The 17,709-nt window shown below is 43.7% G+C and overlaps 3 protein-coding genes and 2 pseudogenes across 3 annotated transcripts; 2 read left to right on the top strand and 3 right to left on the bottom strand.

Annotated features, from left to right (window-relative positions):
• Positions 1-29: 29 nt before the first annotated feature.
• On the bottom strand, positions 30-1,885 carry LOC6598710 (programmed cell death protein 2-like). Its single transcript, XM_002023853.2, has 3 exons — positions 1,768-1,885; positions 583-1,676; positions 30-524 (listed from the first exon to the last, which is right to left on the bottom strand). The coding sequence occupies exons 1-3, from the start codon at positions 1,873-1,875 to the stop codon at positions 269-271; spliced, it is 1,458 nt and encodes a 485-aa protein (XP_002023889.1). The 5' UTR covers positions 1,876-1,885; the 3' UTR covers positions 30-268.
• A 246-nt stretch (positions 1,886-2,131) lies between these two features.
• LOC6598709 lies at positions 2,132-2,931 on the top strand (annotated as a pseudogene).
• Positions 2,932-4,410: 1,479 nt separating this feature from the next.
• LOC6598708 lies at positions 4,411-5,076 on the top strand (annotated as a pseudogene).
• A 384-nt stretch (positions 5,077-5,460) lies between these two features.
• LOC6598707 (UNC93-like protein MFSD11) lies at positions 5,461-10,685 on the bottom strand. The gene is made up of 4 exons (XM_002023850.2): positions 10,599-10,685; positions 7,056-7,225; positions 6,532-6,989; positions 5,461-6,472 (listed from the first exon to the last, which is right to left on the bottom strand). Exons 1-4 carry the CDS (start codon positions 10,683-10,685, stop codon positions 5,877-5,879), a joined length of 1,311 nt encoding a protein of 436 aa, XP_002023886.2. The 3' UTR covers positions 5,461-5,876.
• Positions 10,686-12,190: 1,505 nt separating this feature from the next.
• On the bottom strand, positions 12,191-17,030 carry LOC6598706 (acyl-CoA Delta(11) desaturase). Its single transcript, XM_002023849.2, has 5 exons — positions 16,918-17,030; positions 13,966-14,286; positions 13,315-13,651; positions 13,073-13,258; positions 12,191-13,009 (listed from the first exon to the last, which is right to left on the bottom strand). Exons 2-5 carry the CDS (start codon positions 14,273-14,275, stop codon positions 12,691-12,693), a joined length of 1,152 nt encoding a protein of 383 aa, XP_002023885.1. The 5' UTR covers positions 14,276-14,286; positions 16,918-17,030; the 3' UTR covers positions 12,191-12,690.
• Between the last annotated feature and the right edge of the window lie 679 nt (positions 17,031-17,709).

Genomic DNA, 17,709 nt, shown 5'->3' with positions numbered 1-17,709 from the left:
TAACCAAAAATTGAAAACAGCTCTGGAGGTGGAGTGGAAATAACGAGATATTTTTAGCAACTATCTTTCATCGGCATGTCTAAAAGCGTACAACGTTCTTAACAACTAGAGCATAAAATCTTCCTAGGACAATTGAGAAGCTTAGCTTTCCCCCCATCGGTTACGTGAATGCAGTTTGCGTTTAAAATGTTCCTTCAATCGAACTAAAATCGTTGCAAAGTTCGGCAACTATTAGCAGCTACTGCGTCAGCTAATCACTAGCGTCAATCTAAGACTCGGCTTGCACAACTATATGCTCATAGCGCATCAGGTCGGGGGTGTCCCAGCAGCTCTTGAGGCAAGTAAAGACCAGCACGTTGCCGTACTCAATTGGTGCATTGCAGCCATTGTGCTGGAATCGGAGCTTGGGAATCAAAGTTGGTAGCAGCTGAACCTCACAGATGGTTTCGCCCTTGCAGTTCTGACACTTGGGCAAAAGATCGGTGAGCGGTGCCACCAGCAACGGCAGAGCATCCCGGGAATACCTGAATGGGGTTTGGATGACATTAATGAATGAATCACATTGGCAAGGGCCACAATTACCTCAGTATTTGGCCCGGGTTTTGCTGAATGGTTGTTATAAAATTGTGAAAAACAATATCGCCATGGGCGGGCAATGCCTTCTCGTAAGACTCGTGGTCGTCACATGGCTCGCCGGACGACGAGGCACCACCACCCATTGGCGAATGTGCCGATTCGTCGTCCCTCAGCTTATACTCCTGATACAGATCCCGTATGTGATCCATGGACAAGGTGCCGCCATAGTTCTCAAACTCCTCCACCTTGACCTTGCTCTCTACATCCACGGCAATGAAGTAGGACTTCAGCGTCAGATCCTGGGGCAGCGGTCCCAAGGTGGCCGGTATTGAGGTGTGCTTAAGCAAAGCGATTAAGTCACGTTCCGGCTTCTTTGGTGTATCGACCAGGACGACATCATTTTCGGGACCTTCAATTTCAGCACAAATCGCTGCAGTTGCAACTGCACCAGCCACATCCGCACTAGGAGCTGCCGCTGCGGCACAATTTGCATTCGGATCCTCATCTGCATTCTGGGGCGAGCTCATGTCGATTTGATTAAAGCCACAAACCAGGTCATTTTCCACAGACGTGCTCTCGTCTTCGTCGTCTTCATCATCGCCAATCTTGACTTGTTCCTGCTTCACCGACTCCTCCATTTCCATGCCTCCCTTGGCGTACTGCAAAGCATTCAGCCTGACATTCCCGTTCCGCTCATTCTGCTCGTCGTCGGCAGTCATATCCATAGCCTCGTCCATGGTTTCCGAGACGTCATTACGACCGTTGCCACCGCTACCTTCACTGTCGCCCCAATCATCGGCTCCACTGCACCAGTTTACTGGTTGCACTCCGCTCGATTTGGTCTTTTTCTTATGCTTGGCAGGCGCTGCCGTTGTCTTGGCTTGCTCACAAATCACATCAAACTGATTGTCCAAGTGCTGTGTGCGGACACACACCCAGCTCTTGGGGTTTTGCGAGCACGCGGGGCTAACGCACCCGAACACATATAGATTACGGTGAAACTGAGATCGATCCAACGGCGCGTACATTTGCACTATCAACGGGCGTACCGTGCCGCACAGAGGGCAGGCGGGCACGGTAACCTCATGCCTGGGCCAGTCCTGTGTGTAAAAATCAATTTTAATTATCAACGCTCTGGGCAAGAGTTCGCAGCCGCATTTGCATCTGCATGTGCCTGCCTGGCTCACTTACGGGCAGGCCACCAATTTTGTTGGTGCTGCTGTTCAATAACTGCTCCTGCTTAACTGTAATTTCCTCATCTTCGTATCCCAGGTACACCGTCGATTTATTCTTGGCCATTTTTCATGTTTCGAGCCGATTTTGTTAAATTGCAATGTAGTACATATTGTATCGATAGGTATACAAATATATTAATATCGATACTCAAACGATGTCGATATTTCCGTGCGATTTTAACTACACTTTTCTCAACTTGGCGCAAAGTTATAGTCGTATTCCCATCTTTATCTTTGTTTTTCCACTCAAATTGGCTTCAAATCGTATGAACATAACATTCAAATTTTTGCTTGAAATACTTTAATACCTTTTTTTGCAGCATTCAACGATTACCGAAATGCCTAACATTAAACTGCAGTCCGCGGAGATGGAAATCTTCGAAACCGACATCGAGATAGCAAAGTGCTCCGGAACTATCAAGGCAATGCTGGAGAATTGCGTCTCGGAGAATGATGAGGATGCCGTTGTCCCTCTGCAGAATGTGAGCTCGACCATTCTGCGTAAGGTACTGATGTGGGCGGAATACCACAAAGACGATCCCCAGTCGCCTGACGAGGACGAGAAGCGCTACAAGGTGAAGCGCACCGACGACATTATCCCGTGGGATGCCGAATTCCTCAAGGTAGACCAGGGCACACTCTTCGAGCTAATGCTGGCCGCCAATTATCTGGATATCAAGGGTTTGCACGAGGTGTCTTGCAAGACCGTGGCCAATATGATTAAGGGTAAAAGTCCAGAGGAAATACGCAAGACTTTCAACATCAAGAAGGACTTCACTCCCGCCGAGGAAGAGAAGGTGCGCAAGGAGAACGAGTGGTGCGAGGAGAAGTGAGCTGAGCAGCGGCAAGCGGGTGGACCATCGGGGCGCCGCCATCAGCTGCTGGTTGACTACACAATAAGTTAATAATTTGTAATATCAATCATAAAAGTCTCTGAGATCTAGGAGAGACATGACTCATCAAGTATATTAGTTCAAGAATGTGTACTTTCCCCACAAATGCAATGTACCCCTATATTTTTCGAGTACCGGATGTAAATATGTGAAATCCCACCATCCGCAAATTTCTCTCAACACACAGTCTGAAATAAACAACAAATAATAAACATCACGCATTTGAAGGCATTGTCTTAAAATTCTCTATATATTTTTCTTACTTACTTACTAATACTCAAAATCTGTGGTTTAATTAATTTACAATTGCACATATACAATACACACATATAAAAACATATAGACAACTAGATTCACCCGCCGCTCAAGCCATCATAGAGCATAGATCATAAGGCTTAGCTTAGTTACGTTTCCACCCCCGATTCAAACGGCCGATCTACCGCGCGACCACCGAACCAAATACACACCTACATACGTACACAGCGGCTTTTCATTGCTTGCGAAGGCTACTATGAGTTTCACTGGATCATCAACTTCGTCATTGGAAAAATGAGCAGCGATCCGCCCCACTACAAACAGACTCCACTAAAGAAGGACAGCTCCAGACCTGACAAGCAAGCAAGACGCAATTAGCCATTCGATGTACAGAGGAGACGCTGTCGGACGAACCTGTGTAGAAGAAAGCCAAGCTAAGGAGCAGCACCTTCTTAGTAAAGAAGAGTTGCCCTGTCCCAGCCCGTGTGTTTCTGCTGCAACTCATTGTCGTGCTCGGCGTTGTCGGGCATAGAGCGCAGGGCAGCTAAAAACACAATTCCTAGCACGGCAATCACAGTGAGCACCCCTATGACCAGATTCCGGGTTTCCTTGTCGATGCACCACCACCCATTGGCGAATGTGCCGATTCGTCGTCCCTCAGCTTATACTCCTGATACAGATCCCGTATGTGATCCATGGATACGGTGCCGCCATAGTTCTCAAACTCCTCCACCTTGACCTTGCTCTCTACATCCACGGCAATGAATTAGGACTTCAATGTCAGATCCTTAATCTGGGGCAGCGGTCCCTTGCTCTCTACATCCACGGCAATGAATTAGGACTTCAATGTCAGATCCTTAATCTGGGGCAGCGGTCCCAGGGTGGCCGGTACTGAGGTGTGCTTAAGCAAAGCGATTAAGTCACGTTCCTCCCTTGGCGTACTGCAAAGCATTCAGCCTTACATTCCCGTTCCGCTCATTCTGCTCGTCATTACGCCCGTTGCCACCGCTGTCTTTACTTTCGAACCATTCATCGGCTACACTGCACCAGTTTACTGGTTTGCACTCCGCTCGATTTGCTCTTTTTCTTAGGCTAGGCAGGCGCTGCCTTGTCTTGGCCGATTGCTCAGAAATCACACACACCCAGCTCTTGGAGTTTTGCGAGCATGCGGTGTTCACGCCATATTCTTGGCCATTTTTCATGTTTCGAGCCGATTTTGTTAAATTGCAATGTAGTACATATTGTATCGATAGGTATACAAATATATTAATATCGATACTTAAACGATGTCGATATTTCCGTGCGATTTTAACTACACTTTTCTCAACTTGGCGCAAAGTTATAGTCGTATTCCCATCTTTATCTTTGTTTTTCCACTCAAATTGGCTTCAAATCGTATGAACATAACATTCAAATTTTTGCTTGAAATACTTTAATACCTTTTTTTGCAGCATTCAACGATTACCGAAATGCCTAACATTAAACTGCAGTCCGCGGAGATGGAAATCTTCGAAACCGACATCGAGATAGCAAAGTGCTCCGGAACTATCAAGGCAATGCTGGAGAATTGCGTCTCGGAGAATGATGAGGATGCCGTTGTCCCTCTGCAGAATGTGAGCTCGACCATTCTGCGTAAGGTACTGATGTGGGCGGAATACCACAAAGACGATCCCCAGTCGCCTGACGAGGACGAGAAGCGCGACAAGGTGAAGCGCACCGACGACATTATCCCGTGGGATGCCGAATTCCTCAAGGTAGACCAGGGCACACTCTTCGAGCTAATGCAGGCCGCCAATTATCTGGATATCAAGGGTTTGCTCGAGGTGTCTTGCAAGACCGTGGCCAATATGATGATGTGCAAGACTCCAGAGGAAATACGCAAGACTTTCAACATCAAGAAGGACTTCACTCCCGCCGAGGAAGAGAAGGTGCGCAAGGAGAACGAGTGGTGCGAGGAGAAGTGAGACGGCTGAGGACCATCAGGACGCCGCCCTCAATTGCTGGCTGACTACACAATAAGTTAATAAATTTCAATATTAATCATTAAAATTACAATGGATTCTAACCAACTCAAATGAAACGAGAAATAAAGTCTGCACTTTATACTCGGTACTTAATCAGTATACATATATATTCTGTGTGAGCATATAATTCATATAATTTATGCAATATATGTCGGTTCACAAGATTCACATTGATTTTGTGCCAAACAAAATTTGGTTAAATTTAATTTGTTGCTTCTTCTGAGATTCTGCGTTTTTGGGTTTCTCGTATCATCAATATTGTGGGGGTCACTTACATATCTTCGTCATTTGTGGGGACGGGGCGGAATTTGGATGCTCTCGCTCTTATAGTCTCTGAGATCTAGGACAGACATGGCTATATCGGGTATAAATATGTGAAGTCGCCCCACATATGTAGCCTAGGAAAACACCTTCACACAAGAAAAATCTCACTCCTCACACAGTCTGAAACAAACAAAAAGAAATAAACACCACGCATTTAAAGACATTGTCTTAAAATTCTTTATATATTTCTCTTCGCTTGTGCTTCTCATGCACGGCCTTTGAAGAACTTACTAATACTCAAAATCTGTGGTTTAATTAATTTACAATTGCACATCGTTGCTTAAAATAAATAAACGCACATACATATACAATACACACATATAAAAACATATAGACAACTAGATTTATAATTACGTTTCGTTTTGGAATTTTAACATTAAAATACATATAGCAACATTAGCGCACAACAACAATCAATAATCAGTTATTGTCTAGGAAGACGACGCAGTCGCACGCATTTCAACGCGCTCACAAGGAATATAACAAACATTGGACAAAGATTTCTAGCCCTAAACGGAATTTCTTCAGCTAATACTAGGTTTAACACACAGGCCCGGCCTCTAGGCCCCTTACTTGTCCAGGGCCTCCTGCTCGCGATGCTGTCGCTTGAAGCCCCACTCGACGAAGACAAAGGCAATGGTGCCTATGGTGCCAGTGACTACAAGTATGGCCAACTGGACGTACAGCCCGAAATGTGAGGAGTAGAAAAAGCTAATGGCCGCCGCCACAGATTGTGTGAACTTAAATAGGGCAAAAGCGCCCACGGCATTGTTCACATATTCGCCCCCCAGCATCGAGTAGATCTGGGTGTTAAAGCAGGCATCGCCCAGGCCAAGAAGGAAAGCACAGACCAGGGCAATGCTCGCGCTGGGCGTTTCCAGGTACGATACATCGGTGGTATCTTTGAATGGTGCGCTGTTCGGCAGATTAATGAACGTCATGAAGAAGGCCGCCATGTGCATAATGTAGCCAACAATTACGATGGGATCGCGTCCAAAGCGTGTTGTCTTGTTGCCCAGTATTCCAAAAAGTCCTCCTCCGAAAACTTCTCCTGCGCCAATGCAAATTCCCACGAGGCCAACAATCTCCTTGGGCGTTTCAGCTATTTTCGTGGTAAAGCCAATTGCGGAGCCAAAGACACCACTAAAGAAGGACAGTTCCAGCCCTGTAAAGCAAGCAAGACGCAATTAGCAATTCGATGTAAAGAGAGGAGGCTGGTCGGACCTGTGTAGAAGAAAGCCAAGCTAAGGAGCAGCATCTTCTTGGTAAAGAAGAGTTGTCCTGCCGACTTCAGGGCATACATGGCCTGGTCCCAGCCCGTGTGTTTCTGCTCCAACTCATTGTCGTGCTCGGCGTTGTCGGGCATAGAGCGCAAGGCAGCCAAAAACACGATTCCCAGCACGGCAATCACAGTGAGCACCCCTATGACCAGATTCCGGGTTTCCTTGTCGATACGTGTCTTGTCCTGGAACTGGTAGTACACAAACAGATTGCCGATGAACATGCTGCACTGAAGGAGGGCCCAGAAGACGCCGGAGTTGCGTGATATGGTCGTCGATTCACTGCACCGCGCCAGATAAGTTCCCTGTCCAGTCCAAGTGATGGAAGCACCGAGTCCGAGCACTGCGCTGCCCACATACAACAGCACCGTCGATGGGAACATAAAGGTAATCATAAAGGCTCTAAGAAAAAGAAGAGAATAATCGTATTTACTGAACCATTTTGAATTCCTGTATGGATCCACTCACGTATATGTCAGTGCTCCTACCACCATGGCCACTCTAGGTCCCGTAAACGATATGAAGGACGGTGCCAGCCAGTTGGAGAGCGAAAAGAATAGATAAATAATGGCCAGACTTGTGTAGCCCTCGCCCTTGAAGGTATCATCTTCCTGGGAAATGCTGTCCAGTATAGTTTTCTGTAGATGAAATCGGATAGAAATACATTAATTATCATTTCGAAAACGTGCCGCTTTTTGTTTTATGCATGCGAATGAACCGGCAATGGAGGGGTCTGGTCTCAAATAATATATATTTTAAATGTTATATACAAAACATGTTCTCGATTCAAGTACAAAGTGAGCTTAAAATACAGGTATTTCTTGTCCGGATGCATTTATTGAGAACAAAAAGCTGCCCTGTCCCCATACAGTACAGTACATACAGCGCAGCACCTCGTCCAATAATTTTAATTACTTGCAATATTGAATGCGATTGCACTCTGCAAGCAAATTCAAGTGCAATGCTGCAATTCTTCTGAGGCAGACCGCATTCTGAAGCTGAATATGAATGGAAAAATACTAGCTCAATGAATATGTACGAAACATGTTTTCGGTTTGGTAATTTTCCATTCGAAAGGACGCATCTGACTGCACCGTGGAATGATATCGCTATCTCGCAGCTGAATTCTGACTCTGACACGATTTCGATTTCGATTTGCATCAATTAGCTGACACTGGCCCGCTCTGGTCTGGTCCTTGTGCCCATTTTGAAGTCCAACATGAGAGCAGAGCTGTGCTGCATTATCAGTACTGTACTCGATGCGGTTCTCGGCACCAGCACTTCGAAAACGCTCGATAGCCCCATACACAGTACTGTGCGTCAGGTAGTGGACGTGAAAGTCAAACATTCCGATGCAAGTTTAATTTTCTGCATTGTAGACACTCTCCCCCCAATCCGGATGTGCTTTTGGAAACGGAAGTGCTCAGACAGTGTAATGGAATGCAGGAACTGCCTAGAACAGGAAGTTGTTGGCTCAATGCTAAGAAAAAATGCTTTGGGGACTTTCATTTTTTCTACGGCAATCCACAAACATTGTACAAGTGTATGTTATAATGGTTTTATTCTTACCATTCACTGATTATGCATTAACCTATATATGTGTATACTAGAATAACTTTATGAAGCAGCTCAATGGCCATAACATGATACTGATAAGAGCACTCGACTCTCAAGTGCCATCTATCCTTATCAGCTTCAAATGAACTTTTATTGAGGATCTTTTGATTGGGGGACCCCAGAGGGACGTAGCTGAGATTTGGGTCAAGTTTTGGGTAAACACTGATCGAAGGGAAACCCAAATGCAATAAAAAGAAAGCTGAAATGAATTGCTGGAGAATGCAGGCCGGGCCAGACCAGGCCCCATATATATTCGATTACTGATTTATTACGCAAATCAAACTGGAACAACGACTCTCAAAAGGTTCAAAAAATGCAGAAACAAGTTTCGATTTTATTTGTTGTTGTTGTCGGTTGCTGTTGGCTAGACATTGTTGCACTCTGCTGCGATGCAGGCAGCGCAGTCGTTGCTGGGAAATTGTGGGCTCGTCGCTAGCACACCCGCTTTATGTTGTTGTTGTTGTGTAAGTGGAGGCAGGCGCCTAACGGCTGTTTGTGTTATGTTTTCAGCGGGGCGCAGGCGCAAGCGCAGGTGCTCCGAGTGCCCCCCCCCACTCATGCATATGTATATTTCATGTACATGTTCATGCATATGTATGTATGTTGGTCAACCTGGCTCGCTCTTTACACTCACTGCTGACGCGGCCTTGAAGCCTTGATGCCTGTGCGTTTGTGTGTGTGTGTCTGTGTGTGTGTGTGTGTGTGTGTGTGGGTGAGTGTGTATGCAATTGCAATGACATTGAAAGAGTTGTTGGCGTCGCGTTTGACGCGTTTCTGCTGTCTGTTTTGACTCTCATTTGATTTTGATTGCGCAATCATGTGGCAGTCACTGCTTGCGGATATCAATATTCCCGCAAGAGCCAAGTGTTCTGCATTCATCCAGCTCCATAGAGTGATTGCACCATATAAGCCAAGGCCTTGCTTCACTGTTGAGACGTTTTTCGATCGATAGATTGGTGGTTCGTTAAAGCACGCCTTGCTCTGGCATTCCAACTGGCTTTGGCTTGGGCTCTTGTTGTTGTAAGAAACAAAGCGCCAAGCAGCGTAGTAAATTGTTTATACATTTTTTAAATACAAAAAAAAGCACTAACTAGAGGGCATTGCGCATGCGCCGCCGTCCGTGCTGAAAGGCCACACCATCGCCATCACATTAAAAAAGCCACACAAAAGTGAGAGTATTCCGATCGGATAATTATGAGTACTTACTGTACTGTGAGGTACAGTCATTCGATACAAATTATTTCTCTGCGGGACTTTTCAGAAGGTAAGGTGCTGTGGAACAGCAACAGTCCATTGAACCATAACAAAATGCTTGAATTTAAACGCAAAACAATGAATGCTGCGTCGCAGTTTGTAGCCGGTTTCGGGTTGGAGTTTCATTTATAAAAAAGAACGCTGTATGCTTTGCGCATACGTAATGAAAAGCAATAAAACAAACAAAAACTATTTCTTAGCCATATATGTATGTACATACACATACGAGTAGAAGTAAATCCCGTCTATATAACGTTATAGCAGATATAGGTAGATCTTTTCCGGTTAATTTTTAGCAAGGCTTGGCCTTGATCTTTTTTGCGCTGATTAGTCGGAATAGATAATAAACAAATAAACCCGTTGTTTGAGTTATCTATTGATATCTATTATCATATTTGCCAATAATCATCACAAGTAGTGCAGGTTGACAATTGTAATTGTAATTATTTGCTCATATTAATTAAATAATCGACGTTACCAGATAACGGGCAACAATTTCTGATAAGGGGGCGTGTCGCTCCAGTAGAGTTAACCCTAATTGAAATATGACCTCTTGGGGTCAACTTCCATTTTCCATTCATAACGAACGCTGATTTTCTGTGGTCTGAGGCTGAGACCTATAAGCTGCCAAGTGCCTTTGTTTGCATCTTATCAATTGATGGTCCAGACCGCCATCACATTTTACTGGCTCAATCTCAATCATGAGTATTACAGCGAGAACAATGGATTCATGATTTATGAACTTTGAGCGCTGTACTAAGGGAAAACAGAATGAAAATAGAATGAATTCCTCCCCATTTTATGTGCACTGCTCCAAATCAGGGTAATTTACTCAATTAATGATTGAGGGGTAGTGTAGTGGTGTGGTAGTCCTCGGCCTCTGTGTGCGTCGGAGTAACTGTGCTGTGTGTGGGGCAGGGTAGGGTAGGGCCAAGGATACTAGAACGTATATTGGCAAGGACAAGGACGAAAATGCCAGTAGCAAGGATGTCAACAACGCCCACGCATACATACACACCAGCCCCTGCGAGAGAAAGGGAGACGGACAGATGCCAGATACCAACACACGGGAAACGGGACAAGGGGAAACACACAACACACATGGACTGGGACTGGGACTGGGGCTGGCTCTTCTCTTACCTCAATGTTGCACATAGTTTGGAACGCAGTAAAAACGAACATGAAGCCGCAGCCCAGGACGAGAATCATCAGGAATTTCCTATCCATTATGCTGCCTCTTCTCTGAGCTCTTTGTCGAATGGAATGCAATTATTTTACTTTAACGTTGTGTACTGCATTTACATTGGCGACGTCAGAGCCTCCGACCGACGACAATGGCGCTCAACGCGAGGGGGCGTGGGTATAGATTCGGTTCGGATCGGTTCTGGTTGATGATTAGTTTGCTTGTACACGGTAATTAATTTTGAGCATCTGCATATATATTAAACACTTGTTAAAACAACAACTAAAAGCGAATGGCTTCAATTGGAAATGAAACAAAAACACGCAAAAACCCAAACCAAAACACACGCACCACAGTATTTAAATGCAGTGTTTACACGACGACGGTTGAAAGCAATAATAAAACAGATAGCAGCTATCACGACCCACGATTGAACGAGCTTAGCCCACTGAAGCCCCTTCTATTTAAACAACGGAAAATAATACCGTTTTGTAAATGTTACTCTTTACTCATAAACAAAACACTACGATATCTTTTAACTGAACTGCGCTTAAATAGTTCAAGTTTCATAATATTTGTGGGTGTATATAAACAGTTACTGGGCGACAATGGGTTAATCGTTCTTCGTCCATGATTGGCAAATCCTCAAATTTGATATTCGGCTTAATATTACTAGCAGGCTAGGACTCCCAATACAAAAACTATAATTTCATCCGATTAATGAATCAATTTTCTAAACGTTGGGCTAATTTTAAGGACTCCTTTTATTGGATTGTTTATGGTAACTACATATTTGCTACATATCAACTTCATATTTATGGAGTATGGACATTTTTATAACCTATTCCAAGCTGGTTTTAAATATAATTGATAAGACCTTTTTCTTAGAGTGAATTTTTTGTATCTATTCATTCATTAAATTAGATTCCTGTACATATATCTCGATACTGATACAAATTCCCAGTATCTATAAAAAAAACATAGACTGCAAAACTTCGTTGAGATTTCAATAATTGTATATTTTTTCCCAGTGTATTCCCAATTGTTTGTCGGTATTGGCTTGCAAGGTAAATTAATACAAGGTAGACCTCCTTGCATCAATTTTCGAATGAGAATTCTATACCCTCTCTTGTCACAAAGTCTGAGAGAGAGATAAATTCCCAAGCCTCACACGCTCGAAGCTTTCGATAACCAAGTACGATATTCGCGCGCAAATTTAATTTATTTCATCAAAACCAAATTAACTTGCACAAAGATTTCCAGTGGTTGGGGAAGTCCGGTGGAACACTTGAGCTTGAGCTTGAGATCTTTGGCCGGAAATTACCAGGCAACATCCGTAGCAAATACATTGAAATTCGTTTTCTCACTTTATTTGTTAACATTTAAAGAAATATCAAATGTGTACGTGAAGATTTCTTTTCGTGTGCTAACATCGATCGTTTATTATATAATATATGTATATGTATTTATATTTATATTAGTTTATGGATTATTCCTCTTGTATGGTTTCTGGCTTACTCTAAATACTAAAATCTTTCGTTTGCAGGTATTTCTCGTTTTGAAACAGAAAGTTCACTTTTAATGTGTATGTGTATTAATTAATTTTAGTTTTTAACTGAAAATATCTCCTCCACTTTCCTTTTCCATTATGAACTCCACAATAATATCGAATGAAAAGCTCAAATTTGACTCAATTGTAGATGGAATTACAACTCTCAATATACAGGTTTTTTTTTTAATCAAATGTAAGCAATTGTAAATTTAAAGATAGTTTCTGTCTGTCTTCAAAAGCAATTCCAGAGCGAAAAAAACATTTCCAGAGCTGGATTAACACAGACGGTATAGAGTTTTCGATAAACAACAAACATTTATCATCAACGTTTTATCTTAGAATTAATTAAATGGTTTTTTGCTTCTTTTTGTTTTTATATGCTGCTAAGGAAATGTTTTTCGGACATTTGCAAAATGGAAAATTGTGTTGGTTTTGATTGATTTTCGGCTAAACCCTCCCTGATCAGCATCCTATTGCTCGCTCGCTAGTTTTTTGGCCTATTCGCTCTTCTTGTGAATAATCAGCGCATCATCGATCTCCTCCTTTGGCTGATCGGTGTCGCCCCAACCCCAAGTGGCGTGAGTGCCGTCACCAGTGCGCTTCACACGCTTCTTGATGATCTCCGGGGAGACGGTCTTCAGGTCGTAGGCCCAGCCAATCTTGGCGAAGAAGTCAATGAAGGCGGTGGTGAAGTTAAGAGAGTATTTGCCAAACTCGGCCGTCTTGTAATCCCAGGGGAACACATGATGATAGTTATGCCAGCCCTCACCGAAGGCAAGAACAGCAACGGAAATGTTCTGAGAAGGGCTGATCTCTCTGTAAAACGAAAAAGATCATTAGTTCAAAGCCAAACAGTCTAATCAATATATAGATACATACTTGTCATAGGGACGACCACCGAACTTGTGGGCAGCACTGTTTACCAGCCAGGTCACGTTCAGGATGAAACACCAACGGAACATGGTGGCCACAAACCACGCATTCACAAACGTCTCGTTCCAGAAGTACATGGGAATCATCGTGGGCAGAATAAAGCATGCCAAAGGCATCAGGATCATGTAGTATCTGAAATCGAGATAGGGTTAGATTTCGCAATCAATGACTGGATGGCGTCCACTTACTTCTTCTGGAACATCAATATGGAATCCTTGCGCAGATCAGATAGATCAACACCTTTACCCTTGGCTTTCACCTCGGGATGCTTCTTGCACAGCAACCATCCAATGTGCGAGAAAAAGAAGCCACGGGTGGCATTGTGGGGATCGGCATCCGTCTCCGAGTACTTGTGATGCACACGATGATCACGCGCCCAGTGATAGGCGGCATCCTGGAAGGCGATGGTGTTGAAGGTGGCCAGAATCAAACGCAGCGGCCACTTTGCCTTGTATGAACGATGGGCCCAGAGACGATGGGCGCCAGCAGTGATTCCCAATCCGGACACAGCATATAAGATGTAAGCTGCAAGTATCAAAACAAATTTAAATTATTGTCTGAGTCGTTAAAAGACCAACAAAAGGTTATAAATCGATCATTTAAAATGTAAACACATCCCAAGAATATGCTTAAATATAATACGGATAGCAGAGTGACTGAATTTGCATTGAAGCCCGACTAATCAGCAGTCTACGCGTGTTCTGCCTAGTCGTCGTCCATAGGTGCCACTTAACGAAGGTTATCAGTGCTGGACTCGTATGGATCACAAACACTGATAGCTTTGGTATATTCAAGCGTCCGGCACGCGCTGGAAAGATGACCATAACGGGATCTCTTACCTAGGCCGATTGTCTCCCACTTTGCCGAGGTGATCATCAGATAGGCGCCGTAGAGTGCAGCCAAATGCAAGTATCCAAAGGCAATGATGTTGCGCCAGACGAGCTTCATTTTACGCTTGTCCGCCTTCTTCATCGGGAGAATGTCCTTGACGAGTCCGCCATCGGTGGTCTCCACATCGCACTCGAAGAGCACACCCGTGGAGTCCTGCTGCAGTTTTGTGAGGTTCTGCTCGGAATCGGCGGCTGCATTAGCTGCGGCGATCAGCGAGTCCGTGATGGACTGGGCACCGGCATGGGCGTTGGGCGGCATATTGCATCAACCTTCAAGTAAAACAAGAAAATAACAATTTAATTAGTGTTTTGTTACCAGCATTCGGAGGGGTTAAGCAATTAGCTTTTGGACTTGACACGCTTTGGGTGGAGGCAGAAGGCAGCGACTCCAAGTTTTTATTGCTGCCATTTGCAGACCTGTCTCTATTGCTTACACCTTGAGGCCAGCCGTGTTGTTTAGCATTCGTCGTCTTGACAAATACGTTTTGCTGAAACGCTGGCTAGCCTAGACTAGTCGCAGAAAAAAGCTAAAAAAATCAATACAGGTGGCGGACATCCTTGATAAAGTCAAAAGGATTCCAAAGCGTGAATAATGAAAACACTGGTGTGGGAAAGCGTACATATGGGTCACTGGGAACCTTGCCTTTGCCTTTGCCTTGTCCCAAGGTTAAGTGATTGAACCGACTTCCTGGCAGAGCGTTTAATCTGAACTGAGCTGAGCTTTAGCTATGGGCAGGCAGGCGGCTTTTGTGAATTGCTTGTGGAAAATTACTGGCTCAATAAATTTGGGCATGCTTTGTTATACACACACACACACACTCATGTACCAGTACCGTACAGAAAATTAGCAAGAATTGCGAATCGGACGAGCACTATATAGCAATATATGTACATACATATGTATGTATATATAGTCAGTCAAAAATCCACTTCCTCAACACTTGTTATTGCTTCGATTTGTGTTCCCTGTGACATGTTTTACCTAATACAAATTTATACGAATTTTTGCACAGATACGGACGAGCCGCTTTTAAAACCGATTTGTAAAAATTCGCACGACGAACTCTTGCGGCAAATGTATAAAAGCTTTCGCTCTGGCTCTCGTCCTCGCTCTCATACATACGAAAGTCTTCAGGGGTGAGAAGTAGCTTTTGCAGGTGTGCGCTCTGCGCGCTGGACACGATTAGATTAAACAATTTTTGGCCATTTCAGCGATCTGCCTATTAATACTTTTGTACAGCTGCTAAGGTCAGGGCTAACATTTATAATGTATGTCTAGTCCAACAGCATTATTGGTCTAATCTAATCAGTATGCACGACCGGACGGACACGTGTCTGGTGATGGTTGCTATTAGCTCAATGCATGCATACATATCTACTCGCAGTCAGGTGTTACTCACATACGAATTATAATTATGATTTGTCTATTGCCGATTTCGTCAGTTGAAAAACAATTGCAAACAAAAACAATAGGAATATTACCCAATTAAACACGTGAACCTGTGTCAAGGAAAAAGCTTTTGAATCATACGATGCTCATGCGAGAAAAGACGCACGCTTAGGAACGACAGAAAAGAAGGTAGAAAGAGAAATAGTAGAGGGAAATACTAAGAAAAATTCCGCACTGTACATGCAGACGCTTAAAAGTGTGTAAGTGTAAATCAGATCACATCTGAAAGCTTTTTCGCAGCCAGACGGAGAGAGAGAGAGGTGGCATGACAAACAGCTGTTCGTTCTTGTAGGCACTGGGAGAGCCAATTTGACCAAAAACCGGCAAACAAACGCACTAATGACCAATACCAATAAAAAATGTGAGTCGCGCATTGAACTTGAAATATGTCGACGTGTTGTCTGTCTCTCTGTTTGTATACCATTCTCATTTATTGGTAGCGTGGGAGAGAAGAAAGTACAGCCCAGCGCGATTTGGAGATAGAGAGAGAGGGACAATTATGTATATGCATACATATGTATGTACGTATGTATGTAGTTTGTTCTCTAGAGACCCCGGAATCACGTTGCAAAGGCGTGATGCAGTGCTACGCTTCTTGGGTCGGTCACTGGAGCTTGCTTCAACCCGTGGACAATGGGTACATAGAAATATTCATCGAACTTAAAACATTTAATTGGTTTAGTCAGACATGCGAACCTGGTGTAAATGAAGTGAGAAATTATTTCATTTTGTTGAATGATATGTATGTACATTTAATTTGCAATTCCCATTACGAATTTAGTTGGTTGTCCGGGTTTAACTCCAATTTGCAATGCTAAGTGCCCGTTTAATTATTGTCAAAGTTCAGTAAACAAAAGCACAAAAAATACAAAGCGGTTTAGCTTACCAGGAAAAGCGATTACATAGTAAAAGCAAGTGAATTAATGAAGTCAACGTAAACCCGGCGCCCATCCCCTTTTTTTTTAAGTCTTAATGGGCGAGCACTCAAAACTAACCGAAAAATATAAAAATAAGAGACCGACATCTAACCTTCCGCTAAACACTTTGACCGTTAAACTGAAACCTTGACGAACCACAGAGTGGTGGCTGTTTAAAAACTCGACCCCAAGATCGTCCAGTTGGAGTTTGAAGAGCAATCGCTAAGCACAAGAGGAACAACAATATATCGCAGAGGGAGATCGAACTACGAACTACGCATACATACAAACTATTGTATGGTATAGAGTACATAGTATTTGTATATAGCAAGTATCGGAGATAAAATGCGCAGAGGAAATGAGATGTAGAACAGTGTAGAGCATTGTTGTAATTTCTTGCTTCGCTTTTCTGGCGCCTGGGGCTTTTACGTAAACACTAGACACAAAAATCCTGTTGAAATGGCTCAACAAGTCACTGGCCACAGACATACACATGTACATGACACCTGGAATAGTCCACGGCTAACCACCAACCTGTTTCCTTGACCAAGTAGCTTTTAACTTCTTTAGCTCGCGCTTTTCTTTTCGCACAGTTTTAAACAAGTATTTGTTGTGGGAGCAGGCTGAGTGTGAATCCACAGCACGTCCGCACGCTAGACAAAATATAATTCAACTGACTAAACTTTCGCGCTAGAGCAAAAACGAAAACATTCGGCCGAGGAAAGTGAGCAGCACAGCAGCTGAGATGCGAGCGAGTGAGCGAGATATCGCCAACGTCAGAGCTTTTTATGTCGTCGTGTGCATTTCATTGCCGGGGAGGAATAGAGTATTGCCAATTGCCTATGTTCTTTAGATTAGCGGCATGCACGTAGCCTCCCCAATCGCAGTGAATTTACGATTTGGGAGAAATTGTAAACATTCACTCTATAATGACGTCAATTATCCAACTCCTAAGTGAACGATTGAATCGGATATCGTTTGGGTAGCCTCTGTGCATCTATTTGGAGAGTGAGCAATAGATTTTAATCAGTACGTTTGTTAACAATGCAATTTCTAAAATTAAAACCCACTCACATGGACTAGCACCAGGCACCTGCCCTGCCAGGGGGTTAGCCTTCGCACTTTGTACCAACAGTAGGTTAGGACCATGTTCACCAAATCTAATCGATGTTGTTCGCTCTGTGTGCCGGGTTAATGATAATGGGTTAGAGCGTGAATCCAGTTGCCCAGCCTAATAATATTCTGCTGATAGATAACTTTATGGTTCTTGTACTTTGACCAGGCTAAAACCAGTTGGTGAGTCCAATCCCTCGCATTGTATTGCGG

The sequence above is a fragment of the Drosophila persimilis genome, unplaced genomic scaffold (genome assembly GCF_003286085.1).
Source record: "Drosophila persimilis strain 14011-0111.01,24,50 unplaced genomic scaffold, DperRS2 tig00000000-arrow-pilon, whole genome shotgun sequence".
Lineage (NCBI taxonomy): Eukaryota > Metazoa > Arthropoda > Insecta > Diptera > Drosophilidae > Drosophila > Drosophila persimilis.
The sequence above is the reverse complement of the archived record's forward strand: the minus strand, read 5'-3'. Positions and strand labels throughout refer to the sequence as shown.